The sequence below is a fragment of the Python bivittatus genome, unplaced genomic scaffold, assembly GCF_059951505.1.
Source record: "Python bivittatus isolate LINGU-HERP-01145 unplaced genomic scaffold, Pbiv_v1 ctg000310_np1212, whole genome shotgun sequence".
In the NCBI taxonomy this organism is placed as follows: Eukaryota; Metazoa; Chordata; class Lepidosauria; order Squamata; family Pythonidae; genus Python; species Python bivittatus.
In genome coordinates, this window is record NW_028277054.1 from 3,762,044 (window position 1) to 3,780,936 (window position 18,893).

Genomic DNA, 18,893 nt, shown 5'->3' on the forward strand with positions numbered 1-18,893 from the left:
TCATATTTATCCTTTTTATTGTAAACCGCCCAGAGTCGCTCTACAGCGAGATGGGCAGTGACAAATTTGAAATATAAATAAATAAATATGATGCTAGAGGCTGACCCCTGGCATCTCAGCATGCTGGTGTCCCCCCATTTTTGGGGAGTTCTTGTTGTTTAAATTACAGGAATCCAGAGGGGGGAAAAACAGATGGGACACAAGAACTGGCAAATGCCAAAGAAGATGATACTGGTTTACTGGCACCCCTGGGCATCATGCTGGGAAGAAAGAATCTAGGCTGAATGAATACACATTGTGGAAATTATCAGGAGGTTTCTAACACTGGCTTAAAACCTGTAGGAAAAAGAAATCCAACTGCAAGTAAAAGTGCCTTTTTGACTGCTCAGAAGCGAAACCCACCAGGTGGTGCCCTTATATTCCTGTACATGAATCCTATAAATATGTGGAACCTGCATTTCAGTTTCAGCAAGTGGATGTTGAGAGACTTGGAAGAAACCAGGGGAGAAAAATCCCTCTAGCAGGACAATTGTCTAAAGAACTGTCAGTTGCTGTAGACCAGTGTTGTCCAAACTTGGCCACTTTAAGATGAGTGGACTTCAACTCCCAGAATTCCCCAGCCAGCATGGCTGGCTGGGGAATTCTGGGAGTTGAAGTCCACTCATCTTAAAGTGGCCAAGTTTGGACAACACTGCTGTAGACGTACAAGGTCACACTCGAGATGGGAAGTCAAAAAACGCAGAACTGCCTCAGATAAACCAGGGCCACCCAGCCTATGCAGATCCAGAAGGATGCGTCCTTTTCTGGCCAAGGGCCTTTGAACAGAAACTAGGGCTGCGCTCAAATCAGAAAGGCCGGTACAAAGAAGCCAACCAAGGCAGGAGAAAACCTAACTTTGATTTAACCCGCATTTAAATTTCACTGAACAAAATTACACTGCTGACACGTAGTTAAGCCTCATTACTTGGCACGCCAACCACCTGGTCTGCTTACGCTCCCAAAGGTCTTGGATGCAGCTCCCTGAACCTCTCAAAGGTTGCCGGCAGATTTTGTAATTCTTAATGTGACATGAATAGACATTTTCTGCATGTATTTAATAATGTCCTCCAGGCATCTGGGAGCTGTGGCAGTCTAGTTTATGTAGCCCGAGCCTGACATTTAGTTCCCAGAATGCTGCTTCCTTCTGCAAGAAAGTAAGTCCGGCGGCAGCTTCTTTGTAAACAGAAATATTTCCAGATTAACATAAATCAATCATTTTGATGCCTTTCCCAGATCGGTGGAAAGCGATCAATGACATGATCATGTCTGCAAACCATACCTAGCTGCCCTGAACTTGGACAGATGTTAGATGTTTTCCTTTCACCAAAACATCACCTTCCCTTACGGGGACAATGCCGTTTCTTAATCTCATTTCGTTTGCAAACGATCCTGCGTCACGTAAGGCCTTTCTAAATGCAAGCACATCAGCCAAGCCTAACGTGGTCCAGCGACAAGACCGTTTCACCTCCAGCCACGCCGGCATTTATTTACACCATCCCAGGCACCAGTCCAGCTCTGGCTGGCTAAATCCAAAACAGACAGATAAGATTTAGGTTTTGAGACAGCATTTAATTACACACGAAGCAAAGGCAGAGCTGATGGGGAGCGGGGGGGGGGGGGGCAGACAGCAAAACCTAGTATGAAAATAACTCTGTGCCTTTGCTGGGGGGGGGTTCTATCTTTTTTTTTAAAGCTGGGGTATTTACAGAAAATGGAGGGAGGACATATAAAGCACAGCATAAAGGAAGTGTATGAACAAGGAAGACAAAGGAACGGTTTTATCTGTCCCCGCTACGGCAAACCGTCCCTTTCTGTCTCGCATGCGAGACCGATCCAGAGACGGAAGGAGGAAGTGGTACACGGCCAAACTACAGCATCCTCAGACTGACAACCTCAGGCAATTCCTGGATAATTCCTCAACCCAAGAGTTTTCAAAAGACCATGGGGCTCACTGTGCAGCTGTTTGGGGCTGCTCCTTTTCCCCGGCCCTGCTCTTCCTCCAAGAGGAGAAGATGCTATCAGACACAAGAGCAGGGCACCTCAGGCCTGGTTCCCTGGCGCCAGGGGTGCTGATGGGGAGCCCTGCGTTTTAAGAGCAGCTGAGTCCCTTGCAATCAAAGTAGAGGGCACCGATCCCCACAGTGCCACTTTGGAGAGGGTGCCGAAGTCTCAGTCCCTGACGCGGGAGGCAGCGTGGATTCCCGTTTCATGGGGATGCTGGATAAATTTAATTCCTTTCCTGCATTGTCCTTGTATTCCCGTCAGGTTCGCATCTCCTCTAGCGTTAAAAACAAAGGTTTAAAAAGCCCGCGGAGGCAGCGATGCTGCAGAGTTCTCCAGAAGAGACGTTTCGGAGGCCTCGTCCGTTTTCTTCTCCTCGATTCCCCTTTCCCCGGAACACCCCGCTAGTTTTTCCTCGGATTCCCACCGGCCCGCGCAGCTGCCTCGCCTCTCTCCAGCAGGCTTTCTCTCCGCAGAGTCCATAAGTTAAAGAGAACATTAAAAACCCTCAAAAGAGCATCCGAAGGTCTTTGGGAGGGACCACGGTTCCCTCGCCGGTCAAGATGGCTCACACGTAGACCGCCGTTTTGGAGATGATGGATCCGTCGTGCTGGGACTCCATGTCATCGTACTCGTAGCCGCGCGGGTCAGGGCTGAGCCGCAGCATCGGGCCCAGCTGGTCGAAGCGTTCCTCCTCGTCCTCCTGGTGCCGTGGGGCGTAGCCATAGGGAGGGTGCCGCCGTTCTTCGTGCTCCTCCTCCCGGTACTCCTCCTCCTCCTGCTTTCGCCCTTGGGGGGGCTTGAGCGGCTGGTTGAGTTCAGCGAATTCGCTGGTCGGAGGCTGAGCGGTCCCGTTGCCAAAGACTCGGGTCTTGGGGTCAAAGGAGCCTTTGGAAGCTCGGGAGTGCCGGCGGTGCAGGATGAAGACGACTATGGCCCCCAGAACTGCCACGGCCAGGATCCCCCCCACGATACCCCCGGCCAGGGCTCCAACGTTGCGGCTCTGACTCTTCACCGGCTGGTCTGAGTAAAAAAAGGAAGACGAGGAAGTCACTCCAAGCAATGCGAGTTGTTAGTCATACCAGCACTGGGGAAGGGGCAGAGCCTCAAGTGGATCCATGAAAGAGGAGACCGGGGGGTCCTTGGGACCCTGCCATTCCATCACCATCGCTATCACCATCCCTTGCAAGGGGCCAAGGGGCCCCTGAACGTCCAAAGAGACACTAGGGTGTCAGAGGGTCCAGAAAGCAGAGTTTGTCCCAAACACAATGCGCCCCAGCTATCCTCCCCTCTCCCCAGCCACTCTGCCCACCCACAATGCATCTGGCTCCTGGCCTATCCAAGCCCAGTGCTTTTTCACCATGCCTTGTGCTAGTTAAACCTCACAACGTTTCTCGCCGCCCTCTTGTGCAAAGCACAGCTGAAAGAAGAGGAAGAACTCAAACCTTCGGTCCCCAAGAGTAGGTTAAGAAAGGGCACCAGTTATTCCACTGCACACCGTACGATACTTCGGTTCATCTCTCCCACAACCAGAACAGACGCACACCAAGCTGGATCCTGCTTTACACGCCTGCCCCCCAAAGCAGCTAAGAGCCACCAAGATCTCAGAGCATCCTCTCCCAGCACTCCATGAGCCCCCACACATTGAAAACGTTGCAAGCCCACAGCTCTTACCCCGGACAAGGACGACTTGCTGTGTCGTAACTTGACCCACGCGATTAGTGGCTTGGCAGATAAAGGTGGTGTTCACAGAGTAATCCACGTTCTTCACTATTAGTCGCTGACCCTGGACTTCCACTGACTTCGGGAGTGACCCGCTGGACCTGCGCAATCGAGCAAGACAAGTTAAGCCATAAAGAAAATCTAGGAGTCCGGGGGGGGGAGGGGGGAAGGATGGATGGATGGATGGATGGACGGACACTGCCTTCTTATTCAAAGTGAACTCTCCAGGAGGTTTCTATTTTTTCCAACACAAAAAAATACAAAATATAGAAATAAAGATATAAACAACTGGCACTGTGGGAATCAGTTTGGAGGTGCCCCGGATAGTCCCAAAATATGGTGTGCAGAACAGAAAAAAGGGAGGAAAAGAGAGGGGAAGTCTCATAGATAAAAAGGCCTACTACCACACAGTTTATCAATTACGAATTAAACCTTCAGTTTAACAGAATGAAGGAGGTGTCAGTTAAAGAATGAACAGATTTATTTCAAGCCCCCCAACACAACGGGGTACAAAAAAATCCTTACTTTATTGATAATCCTGAATATCCACTTTGAGGAAAGGAGTGCTTGAACTGATTCCCCCACCAACGGACTTTGTGTGTGCTTTAAAGTTTGTTATTGCTCAAAAATCAGACAAAAACCAGGTTCAACAGGGTCTATCTGTAAAATGTGAAGTCCACTAAAACGAGGTCCGTTTAAATCAAGGGTTTTTTGTTGAACACAGAATGCCTTTCCCCCTAGATTTCTGTTAGGATCTTCCTGTGGATCCTAGGCCCTGAATAGCTTGTGAGTAAAAGTTCTTCTCATGCTCCTGGAGATCTTTATGGGACTACTCCATGCCAACTTTCTACTGACACAATGCATAAAAGGATGCCTCCTTTCAGTATAGGGCCTGGATTCTGCAAGCACCCCACAATGTTTCCCTACATTGACTCTGGGTCCCAATGTCTATGCAGAAATGGGAAGCCCTGAGTGAAAATCAAGTGAGAAAAAGGAAGGTGGTTTTGGTGAGGCTGCAGAACTGCTGTGGCCTCGTTCTGTATTCATTCTAGGAGTTTTCCTTGGGTTTGAGGAAAAACACCTTGTCTGAGAAAATGGAACTGAGGCATGTGGAGATCACCATCCTTTCCAGCAGGAAAGGTGGACCTATCAAAAGCCGAACAAGCCACCCACATCAGCACAGCTTCTTCCATGCTGGAACCTGCTCTGTTTGGTTCTGCTGATGTATAACCAGGGCTGGGCCACACAACTCATGCACAAGCTGTCCACCCCCTTAGGGATAGCTGTGGCCCAACCTTCCCCAGCCTGTGATGTCCTTCCAGATGTGCAGACTTCAACTCCCAGAATTCCCCAGCCAGCATGGCCACTGCTAAGAGTTCTGGGAATCTGGAGCTGCCCAGATTGAGGGAAAATCAACAAGCAAAAGATTTTGCAGTGCAGGGCGGGAGAGCGAAAAGAAAGCCACAGTACGGATTCTTGCTTTTAGAATTGGGAAGATTTAAGGCTCCTCAGAGTAGGTTGACCTGAGCAGCCGATAAACCTTGCACGTAATTAATAAAACACATTTAAGGATAAATTTAAGGACTCAAGTGACCTCACAGCTGCAGATGTGGTTAAGACCTAACCAGCCAGCAGTGTGTGAGTCCTCTGTCCGTTTAACTGGGTTGTGTTGGGGTGGAGATAATGAAGGAAAATAGCAAGATTAGGACTCACGTGGTCCAAGAGAAGTCTATTGGGGTGGGATTCCCCTTCGCGGTACAGATGAGTGTGGCCTCATTGCGGGTCAGATACCAGTTGTCATCATAGCCCTCTATGGCAACCTCAGGAGCATCTACAGGGAGAACAGTCAGAAGAGCTCACACTTGGCTGAAGGCATGTGCATGCACAGATACACCCACCCACACAACTCTCCTTTTCTACGTGCCTCAATCTTCTTGAACATGAGCTATGGCAAACAGTCCAGCTGCTGCCAAATGTCTGGCTTTTCTTCACACTACATGTCCTTAACCCCAGTTCTCCAAGCTGGGAATAGAAATCTCCTTTTCCCCCTGGCCCTCTTCTCCATCTTCTCTCCCCTCCGCCATGGCACTGCTTAACAGAAGGGCAACAAAAGACCCCTCCTCTCCCCTTTCTCATCCACCATGATCCAACCTTGAACCATCAGACACCACTTCCCTTTGCCCAAGCTAGCAACGTTATGCTGGAGAATTGGCGTCCTTTACCTCTTGCAATGCGAGGCTCTCCTTTAACCGAGTATTAAGTCATGCTCAGGGTGTGAACAAACATAAATCCAGCATTAGGACTTTCTTTTATTCATTACTTTAAGGCTGGTTTTCAAAGGATAATTTGCATCTTCTTCAACCGTTCTTTGCTACTTAAGGAAAGACTGGGCTTTTTTTAGGATCGTCTTACTGTTTGCCTAAACAACTCAGTCAATTAGTCCCGCCTAATTTCATGCCCTCCAAAAGTGTTGCACATCAAGTCCCATCATTCCCAACCATCAGAATTCCCTGCTCACATTCTTTACCTCGTTAATGTACTGGGAAAATCCTGCAAGGTGTATTAGAAATGAGAGAGACAGTCACCCCAGGACAGGGGTGTGGACTGCTGGTGGCCACTGCAATGATTACTGAACTACATCTCCCACAATTCCAGCCAGCCTGAGCAATGGCAAGAGATGTTGGGAGCTGTAGTTTAGCCACCTCTGGTGGACCACTGTGATGTAGTGGAGAAGATGCTAGACTAGGAATGGGGAAACCCAGTTTAGCCATGGAAGCTTCCCGGATGACTGAGGCAGTCCCTCCCTCTCTGCCCAGCCTGTCATATAGGGTTGCTGTTATGGGGAAAATCTACATAAATACAGGGTTTAAATATATCTAAATCTAGATATACATAGCCAGGAAGGCTAAATTCCTTGAAAGGCAGTGTGGTGTTGTCAGCCTTCCCAGGTAGACCAGACAGGAAACACGACCAGATGGACTAATTCTACTTTGCTGCAATGCTACATTGACTGAATCTTGCAAGTCTGAAAGTACAATTCTCCCCCCATCTCCTTTACAGCCCGAGAAACTAGGGAGGGTCCCTTCTGGCCCTCTTTCTCCTCCCATTATGCAGCTGTGGGCTATGCCCCCTCTTATCTGACCGTTCCCTGGGCAGCATCTCTTCGCCCCATTTCCCAAGGTCTTTCCCACATACCATTACAGATGTAGTGGTGAAGAAGTGGGGAGACCCAGGTTCTAGTCCCCCCTTAGACACCAAGGCCAGCTGGGTGACTTTGAGCCAGTCCCTCTCTCTCGGCACTTGGAAGTCAAAACACACGATGGCTTATGGGTTGTAACTTCAGGTGACAAGAGAGCCAGGGTGGTGCCGTGGTTCACGTGCTGAGCCAGAAGTGGGAAAACACAGGTTCTAGTCCCCTCTCAGCCATGGAAGCTGCCTGGGGGACTTTGGGCCACTCCCTCTCTCTCAGCCCAGCCTACCACCCCAGATTGTCATTGAGGGGCAAAAACGCAAGGCAGGAGTATTACATACGCCCACTTGAGCTCCTGAAGATCTAATCAAGAAATAAGCTCCGGGGCCAAGCCATCCTGGTCCCTAAAGCCACGGCGCTCCACTCACATAATATGGAAAGCCGGACAGGGAAGGACTCGGGTTGGGGCAGGGTCACGTGTTCGACAACGCAGGTGATTTGTTGCTCGTTGGCCTCCTTGGTGGGTGTCATGTTGTAGCGGCTGGTGACGGTGATGGTGCCATTGGGGTTGTTTGTCTGCGTCGTGCTCCAGTTGCCGCTCAGCCTCGACTGCCAGGTGATGCGAGCCGGCGGCTTCCCGTTCGCGGAAGTGCACACGGCCACGGGCTGCTCGGTGTTGCTGGCTTTCACCTCCTCGGCCTTAACGCTGCTCGTGGGCTTGGCTGGAAGAGAAACAGATGTGCAGATGAAAAGGCTGCGTTTGCAGAACACACTTAACCCTAACACCAGGCTGACACCACACTAGAGCAGTATTTCTCAACCTCGGCAACTTTAAGGTTTGTGGACTTCAACTCCACTGAATTCTGGGAGTTGAAGTCCATGCATGCTGGCTGGAGAATTCTGGGAGTTGGAGTCCATGCATGTTGGCTGGAGAATTCTGGGAGTTGGAGTCCATGCATGCTGGCTGGAGAATTCTGGGAGTTGAAGTCCACGTATGCTGGCTAGGGAATTCTGGGAGCTGAGGTCCACATCTCTTAAAGTTGCCAAGGTTGAGAAGCATTGCACTACAGCCTCCACCTCCTATCTCTGCCCAAGCAAACAGATCCGACAGAGCCTTAATGGGACAGTCAGATTCCCATAACACCAGCCAGCCATCCACCCACTTCTCAGCATAGCCTAACATTTCACGTGAACCCAGCTAAAGGCTTGGAAGCGGTTGATTTCAAATGCAAGGATTCTCTGTCTGCTGGGATTCTCCTGAGACTGGACAGGTTCCCAAAGTGCCCCCAGATGAAGCCCTATCATAAAGATCTAGCATTTCAGGAAAGAGACTAGGTTGGATCCTTTGTTGACACTTGCAAGGGGTTCCTCTCCCACACAGGGAAGTAGATGGCTGGGGAGGAGCCCTATCTGGCCTTCTTCTCAAGCTCCAAAGAGGACTATTTAAATTATGGACTTAATGCCCCCTGGGGAGTTATGGGTTATTGTTGGAGCCTAATTTTTTTCCTTGCATCACCAAACCTCTCTGAAGAGCCCTGCCCCACTTCTAACATGAGGGAGCGTGGGGGAAGGGCCCCTAATGCTAATTCCAAAGCCAGCGTCAGGGGAGCCTTGTTTAAAACTAATTTGCACAGCGTAAACATGACATTTTGGGGAAAAAAGGGCCTATAACAGACAAGAATCTCTTATACAACTTTCTCATTGTTTGCCAGGCTTCCCCACCCAGGGGTGCAGTCAAAGCCAACCTTTATTATTTTGGAGAAAAAGTTCTGTAATCATACAATGACTGATGTGTTGCCATTCTTGGAACTAAAATGAATGGAATTTCCAGATAAAAGGGAAGGAGGGAGGGAGAGAAATTTGGAAGAGTTTCCCACGGACTCCTCCATAATCATTAAGGGCTAGAAATTCTGGGGACGCAGAATCCAGTTATGGGTAGAACGCACTCAGCGTAGGGCAAAATCCCCGATTACCATAATTTTTGTAATCACAACTTATGCGAAATCATTCTCAGGCGATACCTTACTTTTGCAGGTCCTCAGCAAGGGGGGAGATAAGAAGGACACTGGGATTCAACCCTGAACTGCTGGAAATTTTGCAAGCCACTCATTTGGTCTCAGAGTTTTCAGCAGGCATTGCTGAGAAGAAACACACCTAGGTTTCTCTGCAACCCTACATTACAATGGTGTTTTTAAAATAAGGAAACCAATAATCGCTACAAGCGGAGTACTTCACCTGGTCCCCTATTCTGTGCTCCTGCAAAATCGAAACAAATACAGAACCCTTGCTTTTTAAATCAGCTGCTTCCTTATGGGGTGGGCAGACGCTGAGCAAAAGGCCTGCCAAAAAACTCCGCATCTAACAAGACCCTAACTCCTTTTTTTTCCTGTGGTCCATCGGTGATCCAATTTTTAAGACCTGGGAATTTGAAACAGTACCCTTACCCAATATCTTTTCATTGGACCATTGGAGAACTAAGTCCGAAGTACTGTCAGGAAGTCCAAGTCTATGGGGTTGATATTTTGCTCCGCAAAAGAACCTATTACTACTGTCACCATGCTATGATGAGTGGCCCGTAATTAATTGAAAGAATGGGAACACGCTGCTATCTAGCAGGACTAGAACGCATGACCAAGCAAATCTGCTTAGCAGAGAACAGCCCCTGGGAAGTCATTCCAAACAGTCAGGAACACTTCATTACCAGACGTCACACGTGTTTGGCTTTGCGTGTTGGGGGTGATGGGGGCTGGAGGCCAACACATCAGAAGACCCAGGCAAGGCTGGGATAGCTTAGCAACTTTAGGGCAGCTGATTAGCATCTTCAGAGGGGTGGGTGTTACTTTGGCTGTGCTTCTACAATTCATTTGCAAACAGCAATTAATTTAACACATTCTTTTTCCTGTTGCCTTTAGAAAGTTAAAAACTCCCAGGATGACTGTTATTGGGAGCATGAGGCTAAAACAGATAGTACAGAATTCTTTCAGCCTGACCTTTTTTAGGACCCAAAAGTCAGGTTCTGACGGCCCTTCAAGGTAGACCAGGTCAGGAAACAGACACCACAAGGAATACTAGAATTCTATCTTCTTGCTCTAGGCTGTAATAGTGGGATCTTGAAAGCCTGATAGCGTTTCTCCTTCCTTCCTTCTTATACTAAAGAGAATCAAGGCTGGGCAATCTTGAGCTTCTTTCTCATGCTCTCCTGTTGTCCTGGGCTAAGCTCATGTTTCACTAATGGTTGCTACATACCTTCTCCAAGGCTGTCTCTGGGTTCCCCTACAGGTTCACACATTGCCATAACACAGTTTGCTTGGCTTTGCCCTCCCATGTGGTGCGGACTGGGTCAATGCAATTCTACAATCTGCAGCTTGTGTGGAGCTGCGCCTTACGAGTTCTTCCACAAACCGCAGTTCAGCAAATCGTAACTTAGTCTGGTGTGTGAACCCAGCAAATTGTGAGCTGGAGGCCTTTCACCCTTGGGCTGAAGGCAAGTGCTTGTTCTTACCCAGGACGACCAGGTTGGTGGTGCCTACTTCATTGCCGTTGGGATACGTAGCAAACTCGCACGTGTAGGTGCCCTCATCCGTCATGAGTAGGTGTTCGATGACCAGCGTGGCATCTGCCAAGGACTGTGTGAGGAAACGGATTCGCCTGCTGTTCTTCTCCATTGGGTAGCTCTGCCCATGGAGTGGATGGTAGACGGCCACATTCTGCTTCCTGCCTCCGACCTCCTTCCCCCAGGTCACCTGGCTGATCTTGATCTCAGGTTCGGTTAATGCAATGTTGCACGGCAGGACGACCTTCTTCCCCAGGTACCCCGTGACCTCATTGCGGACCGTCACTTGCTGGGCAAGTACAACTAGAGAAGGAAAACACAAAGAAGCTGAGTGATCGGTCAGATCCTCCACTTTGTCACTTTCTGGCCACCAGGAAGCCCTTTTTAAGGCAACCTAGGAGATGCTTTACAGCAAAATTTTGCTTCATTTTTTACATGAGCCATTATTTGACTGGGCTTGCCAGATCTTGGCATTGATGGGCTTCATACAGCATGCTAAACCCAAAACTGGCTGAAGCAAACAATTGCTAAGTCCACCTAACAAGTCATGCCCAAACAAATAAAACTTACAATGGCTTAAAGTCGTGGTCCAGTTCATACCACCGACTATGACAGCGGCTGCATTCCCACAACACACTGAACCCTGAACATTTTAGCCTAGTATGAACCAAGCCATTGAAAAATTGAAATGGGAAATGGCATCCTATCAATAAGAAAAATATTTAAAAGAAAATAAGGCTGAAGCAAGGTCTAAACTCCATGTAAGCCCTCTGCATTTAGCATTCAAAGCACACCCTATACACTGGAATGGGAGGTGTAAAAGCACCGCTCCAGTGGGTGGTAGCAAAATTCACATTGCTTTTTTTTTTAAATATAATTTTAGTGAATTTTTTAACAAGATAAAAACAATGCAAATATTAGAAAAGAAAATAAGAATAGTGAATAAGAAAATAGAAATAGACAGACAGAAGGAAAGAAAAAAATTACAAAGAAGTGGCTTCCAATCTTTTTGTCAGTGGTTATAAATGCATTCATATTTTACCCTCTCTCTATAAGGTTACATCATCCTTCTTTCCATAAGCTACCCTCGTCAAACGTCAAAAGTCACAGGTTCGTTTTTCTTTTTTTCCAGCAAAAAGTCCATAAGGGGTTTCCAGGCACTGATAAACGTAGTTGTTGATCTTTCTCTAATTAAACAAGTTAATTTTGCCATCTCTGCTAGTTCTGTCATCTTCACCAACCATTCCTCCATTGTGGGTATTTCAGAATCTTTCCATTTTTGCACATATAGTAGTCTCGCGGCAGGAATCATATATAAAAATAACCTTCCATGGCTCTTATCTAATTGATTGTCCATTAAGCCCAGCAAGAAAAGTTCTGGCTTCAGCTGAATGTTGATCTTTAAAATTCTTTGTGTATCATTATATGGATCTGAACCCAAAAACTTCTGGCTTTTTTACAAGTCCACCAGGCATGATAAAATGACCTTTCATGTTGTCCACTTTTCCAATATAAATTTGAAGTACCTTTATACATTCTAGGCAATTTTTCTGGAGTCATATACCAATGGTACATCATTTTATAAAAATTCTCTTTGTTGAGCAGATGGACTAGTCTGTTCAGAGTGAAAGCAGTTGGGCAGCTCTGGCTTTTGAGAGAGATCCCAGGATAAAACAGGTTTCACAACCACCTCCCCATTCATGGATAGTTCTGAACTCTGCCTTCATTACAAACAGTGAGTAAGATTGTTTCTTAAGAGTGAAATCGCCAAGGGAAAGGCAGCTTAGCCAGTTGAGTAGACCTGTCCCTATTCTCAATAAGGAGTGGTGAATACTGGGAGTTGAAGTCCACACATCTTAAAGTTGCCAAGTTTGAGAAACACTTCTCTATACCTTAAAACCATGTTACTTGGACACATATGATTTGGGCTTGTTCTACAATTACTCCACTTAATATTCACCTTGTCGTTAATATCTTTTTGGGAAGAAAAAGGAGCTTTGGAGATGATGTGATGTTGAATAACCCTAATGAATTAGGAAGAACACTGAACATTTTAAGCATAGAGAGCAATTAAAAAATTGTTCCATTTTGTTGGAAAGACAGGTTCTAAAATCTTGGATTGAAGATATGGGAGCAGTCTCTGCCTTTGAAGTGACTCCTTTATTGACATAAAAAAAGGATGGAGCAATACGTGCTGTGTGATCAAGGTTTCGTTTGTCATTGTTTTTCTATATTTACTGCAACATGCACAGACATTTCCTCTTTTCCTCTCTCTTTTTACCTTTGGTTTCTGCTTCTTTATATATTATTTTGTATTCAGTTATAGCTTTTCTTCCTCTTTCTCCTATTGCTATAAATATTGTTTTATGTATAGCAATGAAAATAAGTACAATATTAATTTAAACATACACAGGTAGTCCCCGGGTTAAGAATACCTGGTTTACAGATGACCCATAGTTAAGAACGGAGCCTACTGGAGCAAAATTTGAGTGAAATACACAATGATTCGAGTGAAATACACAATGGTTTGAGTTCATTACACAATCCTACTTAGACAGTATTATACAATAATACTGTTCCGGCTTACATACAAATTTGACTTAAGGACAGACCTTGGGAATGGAACTTGCTCTTAAACTGGACACTACCTGTATAAAAGCAACGTTAAACCAATCATCTCTGTCAGGCCTTCTTGGAAATGGAGCCCCTTCTCCTGAGTTTTAGGAAATGACTCAATTTTTCCATTTTAAACAGGCCTTTGATACCCTAGTTGAGGAAGGAGGAGATGGTCACCTGATTTTTTTACTGCTGTATTGTTAAAAGTTAAAAGTTTATGTATATTGGCAGATGGCTTTATGCTGAAATTCTTCCCTACAATGCCCAGAGTCCTTAGAAATGTTATGCTGCCCGACTCCCAGCGACTCAACTGTTGCTTGTAAATATAAATTTAAAAAGCGTTCAGGGCAATATGCACACAGGAGAGCACACCTGGCCAATCAAGTAACCTGCTGTTCAGCGATAACCACCCTGTGAGATAGGTTGGGCTGACCCAAAGCCATTCAGCAAGTTTCCATGGATGAGAAGGGACTTTAATATGAATCTCTCAATCCAACTCTTTAATTACTACCATATTCTTTTACTGAACCTTCTTTGTTTTCTTCTTCTTCTTCTTCTTCAGGCACTGCAGCCTAAACTGAGATCTGGTTTCTCCAGCTGCAGGCAGAAATTACGTGACTGATGCTATGCCATGCTCTCTGCAAAGGCGCTTTATGAATGCCAAGCTTCTTTATGTGTTGCAACAGGGCAGCCTGGTATGTCACTGCTTCTATTCATTCATCAGTTAGATCAGTCTTTCTCAACCTTGGCAACCCTAACCCTAACCCAAGGTTGAGAAACATTGTACAGGTAGTCCTTGCTTAACGACCACAATAGGGACCAGAACATTGGTTGTTAAACGGGACAGTCAGTAAGCGAGTCACCACATAACTGGACCTCATTTTACGACCATATCACGTGGTCGTTAAGCAAATCTACCTTCCCCAATGGACTTTTGCCAGAATTTGCTTAACAACCATTGTAATAAGGTTACAAATTGCAATCACATGGCTGCGGGGGGTAGTGTGATGGTTTGTGACAGTCACAAGTGCAAGTACAGGTCGTAAAGCACTTTCCCCGACGCCGTCATAACTTTGAACCATTGTTAAACGAATGGTCATTAAGTGAAGACTACCTGTATTAGAGAGCAGCCAGGCAGCTCTGGCTTTTGAGAGAGATCCCAGGATAAAAGAGGTTTCACAACTACTTCCCCTTTCCCAGAGAGTTCTGGACTCTGCCAAGGCACTTCCTTCACTACAATCAGTAAGATTAGCAGTCGTTTCTTAAGAGTGAAATCGCCAAGGGAAAGGCAGCTTAGCCAGCTAAGTAGACCTGCTCCTATTCCCAAGAAAGGAGTGGTGGCGTGGCGCAACAATTCAAACGATGCCACGCATTGTCCAGGCAGGATGCCGCCCGCCTCTGCGGAGTCAGAACACCCATCTGATTGTTTTTAGGATAATGAAAGTAAACATCTGGCGGGAGGGTTTTTCAGCTGTGATGGAAAAACAGCTTGCTCTCCAAACTTCCTGAAGGTGGAAAGCTAGCAAAGGGGCCTTGCCAACACTGATAAGCAGCAGAAATGTAAGCTAGTGGGCCTATGGGGGAAGAAGGTTTACGTTACTCTGGGATTCATGATGGGGAGAACATGGCCACCACTATCAAGTTGGCGACACAGTTTCCACCATCCCAGGGAGACCTAGAATCACAGAAGGGAAGATTGGAAGGGTTCTTGAAGATCATCTAGCCCAACTCCTTGAGGAATACAGGAACCCACTACTATCACATCCCTGACAGGCGGCCATCCAGTCTCTCTTTCAGCACTTCCAGCAGAGAACCCACCACATCCTAGGGTAGTTTCCTCCACTGCTGAGGTGCTAGGGATTTTTTCTTGATACCCATCTGTGGGTCTTAAAGGCACCCCTGCCTTGATGCTAGAAGCTGGCGTTGCTTTGCAGCAGGCCACTTCTCAATCAATCAAAGCAAACTTTCCTAACAGCCTGATGAGACAGGGAGTTTGGGACGTAGCGGTGGCTTTTCAGGGAAGAGGAACACAGCTGCACCTCCAGCAGTTGGGTTCTGAACAAGTCAAAGGAGAAGCACCGGCTATTTGCAGAAGATGAGTGTGCTCTGTCCCCAGGAAGGAGAAGCATTCTCCAAACCAGTGTTTCTCAACCTCAGCAACTTTAAGATGGGTGGACTGCAACTCCCAGAATTCCCCAGCCAGCATGGCTGGCTGGGGAATTCTGGGAGTTGGAGTCCACCCATCTTAAAGTTGCTAAGGTTGAGAAACACTGCTCCGGACTATGCCATGGATGAAACACGTAGGAGCCACACAATGAAGGACCTCTTAGCACTACTATTTGGGCTCGCTGGATTACAGGAACAGATCAAGCTGTGCTCCATTTAACACACACCCCCATGCCCATTTCATTAGCACCACTGGCTGACTAAATGGTGAAAATGGATGCTCTCCCCCTGGGAGCCCAATACTGCCACCCGAGAGAGAAAGGGAGAAAATATAATTTAAGAACTATAACCCACTTTCTCTCTCTCAAGGTAGCCAAGCCTGTTCCTGCCCTCCCCTTTGTCAAAAGCAATCTGCACGTCAGCCTCCTCGGCACCAGCACACTCATTGGCGCCATTCATTAAAAGGAACGTGCGTGTCCAAGTTCTAATCTTGAGGGACCGATTCTACAAGTAACAGGGGAAAGCCAGCTGCACACCTCCAGCATCTGATCAAGGAAGGCTGGAGGAGCAACAAAGAAAACTGGCGTTCGCCCAGAGGAAGGAAAAAGATTGTAAGTGAAGAAGGTTTGGGCTAATAATGTTTTCACACTTCATAGCCCAGCAGAAACAAGATGGAGATGATGCTTAGACAACTCCTAGTAATTCCCCACTGCTTGTATGTTGCACATGGCAATTTAGAAAGTCATTTTAATTCCAAGAATGGCTCCATGAGAGCCTACCTCACCCTCCAACACACACCCACAAAGAGTCAATTCTCCAATAAGTCAAGAGACTTATATTCAGTTTTCTTCTATCAGGTGATGGACAAGGCCAAAGTTCCTGTTGACAAAACCTACTGGCTGTTCATCCGGACTCCACATTTTCAACCCTCTGAATGATCCGCTTCTTGCAAAGCAGCAAGGAAAAAACCCGAACAATTCCTAGACCAACTGCAAAGTCAGGAACAGATCAGAAAATATGGGGCTAGGAGGAAGACTGGTCATCCACCCAGAATCAACAGATGAACCAAAAAGGAAAGAGGGATCCTGGAAGGGGGAAGATTAAAAATATTTTGGTTATATTGCAGCAACTATCTTAAACCTTGGACAGTGAACTTCAAGAGGGTGCCCTCCAGATGCATGAAGATCTTGTATCTTGTATCTACAAAACAGGAGTAAAAGATTCACAAGCTCTTTACTACAAGCAGCTTCCTGATTGCTGCCCAAACCTGCTGCCGTAAAACAATCCAACTCTGAACTCAAATTATTTTCATGTCCTTCTGCTGTTCTCCCAAGCATTATTATATCTTGCAAAGAACACTGTAGTCTTCAGGATAATGGACACTGTCCTTTGAAAATCACAGGTGCTGATCCAAGGCCGCAGAAGACAGGTTTAAAACAAAAGAGCCCACCACATATAATAAATGCTGTTAAGCTTTCTGCTGTCTTCATGTAAGTCAAGGGTTGAAAACATATTTGCCCCCCTTAATTCGGCAGTCACTTTCTCTATATCTAGAGGCAGGTGTTTATCAAACACCTCCCTCTTAAATCTCCACAAACACAAATGCTCCCGCCTTCCTTCCTTGTCACTCCTACGAAACCCATTCTGATGACTTAGCCGTTTCTATTTGCCAGCAATCTCTAAATTCCTCTGGTATTGCTTCTTTAAGCCTAAATGGTAACCTCTGAACTCCTATTTGTTATCTGTGGAAAGCCAGGTATGAACGAAACACCCTCCTTCTGCTCCCAAGCCAGGGAAGAGTCATATTCCTAGCACCACTTGTTAGCAAATAGTTTTCAAACTTCCGAATCAAACACGCAACCCGTGCTCACCCGGGCTCTGAAGAAAAGCAGCTGGAGGATTTCTTGAGAAACACGCCTTCACTGCCAACGTCTTGTATCCACCAAAGAGTTAACAAAAGGTTGTAAAACACTTTACTTAGAAGCAGCTTCCTCATGGAATAGGATGTGTATACCTCATGGCATAGCGCATGTATTCCAATCCAACACTCCCCCATTCGATGACTTACTCCTTCCTGCTGCTTATTCTTCCAAGCCCCTTAAAGTCATAGTATACAATTAAAACCATAATGCGCCACCCTGTAGCCTCCATAATTCCCAACAGGAATGGTCAACGTGCACGCACACTTCCGCATTCTACAAGATCAACTCCAGTCCATCGGCTAGACTGGTGTTTCCCAACCTTGGCAGCTTGAAGATGTGTGGACCTCAACTCTCAGAATTCCCAGCTGGGGAAATCTGGGAGTTGAAGTCCACACATCTTAAAGTTCCCAAGGTTGAGAAACACTGCTTTGGAATGAAATCACTTTCTTAGGGTCAAACCTTCTCCCCTGAAGATTGGCCCCTTATGAGTTTTCTCTCCCAGCCTACTGGGACTCCAACTCCCAGAATTCCCCAGCCTAATTCCCCTACATGCTGGCTGGGGAATTCTGGGAGTTGGAGTCCACCCATCTGAAAGCTGCCAAGGTCGAGAAACACTGCTATAGCAGCAGCAGAGAATCCCCGAGCGCATACAAAGCCCAGTGGTGAACATGGTTTTCCTTGCACTACGAAGCACAGACACAGGAAGCCCATCGCTCTGCACGAAAAAAGAGACCGAGCTTGGGGTCTGAGAACACCTGTGCGCTACAGGATAGGGAAGCTCAAAGATTAAACTGCTGAGGTGTTCACAGCCTTTAGGAAAGTCTGCCCCGTTTAGCAGTTTTTACACATATTGAGATTCTATTGTTCCTCCCCCTCCCTCCCCAGCAGATGGTTTCCTGTTTGATTTGGAAGATGCTTTTCAAAAGGGAAAAAAAAGAAGACAGAACAATGCAGAAACAATTGGGGGGGGGAATAGATGCCTGAGTTTTGTTTTTAAGGGAGAGTGTGCGAAAGACACAACAAGGGCAGAACATCTGGCGTAGCATCAGCCTCCCCCATGTTCGGGGGGGGACAAAGAACCCAAGTGGCTAGCCCCGAGTCACCGCCGTGTCATCATCTCAGCTCTGGAGATGATCTTTTTAGGGGAAAGGGTGTGAAAGCGCAGCACCTATTCCCCCCAAACATCCTTCCTTCCGTTTATTCGTGTGACATCATCATGAGCCGAGAACTGAAGGCCAGGCACGTTCACACAGGAGTGAAGTCTGCTGAGTTCAGAAAGGCCGCGCTAATGAGAGGACCCGGAGGGCAGTGAGATGGGGATGGAGTTGCACCCTGGATCCTCTCCAACATGCCTTCGGGTTCCTGGGCGTGCAATGATGGAAGCTATGGATGCAAAGGGAGAAGACGGAAACGAAGGCATTGCGAATCTTTCTGAACCCAGAGCCACAGGCAAAGCGTCCTGAAGATACGACGGTTCTTTTTCCCGACCTGTTTAGAGAGAGGGCAGTTCTTGGAGCACAGGATGGGCAATTTGCGGGCATATTCTTACCCCTGGGAGGGAGCCAATATAAACTGGTAATGTTGTGGGGCAGGATTTTCTCTTTGTTGGGCATTTGGAGTAATTTTTTAAAAAAATATTATGTTTATTACAGGGCTTATGCTATAGTTTGGCTGCATTCACACA

General features: G+C 46.8%; 1 protein-coding gene across 3 annotated transcripts in view; it reads right to left on the reverse strand.

Annotated features, from left to right (window-relative positions):
• NECTIN2 (nectin cell adhesion molecule 2) overlaps nt 1-18,893 on the reverse strand; it is a 57,285-nt gene that overhangs the window by 16,958 nt on the left and 21,434 nt on the right. The window contains exons 1-5 of one of the 3 annotated variants that reach the window (XM_088139875.1): nt 17,159-17,288; nt 10,455-10,808; nt 7,381-7,674; nt 5,476-5,593; nt 3,715-3,863 (exon numbers count right to left, since the gene is read on the reverse strand). In XM_088139875.1, coding sequence (XP_087996001.1) covers nt 3,715-3,863; nt 5,476-5,593; nt 7,381-7,674; nt 10,455-10,617 — 724 coding nt within the window. In that variant the 5' untranslated portion in view covers nt 10,618-10,808; nt 17,159-17,288. Of the gene's footprint in view, nt 1-1,560; nt 3,064-3,714; nt 3,864-5,475; nt 5,594-7,380; nt 7,675-10,454; nt 10,809-17,158; nt 17,289-18,893 lie in introns of those variants that run through there. The other 2 variants (XM_088139874.1, XM_088139876.1) reach the window with 2 other exon arrangements.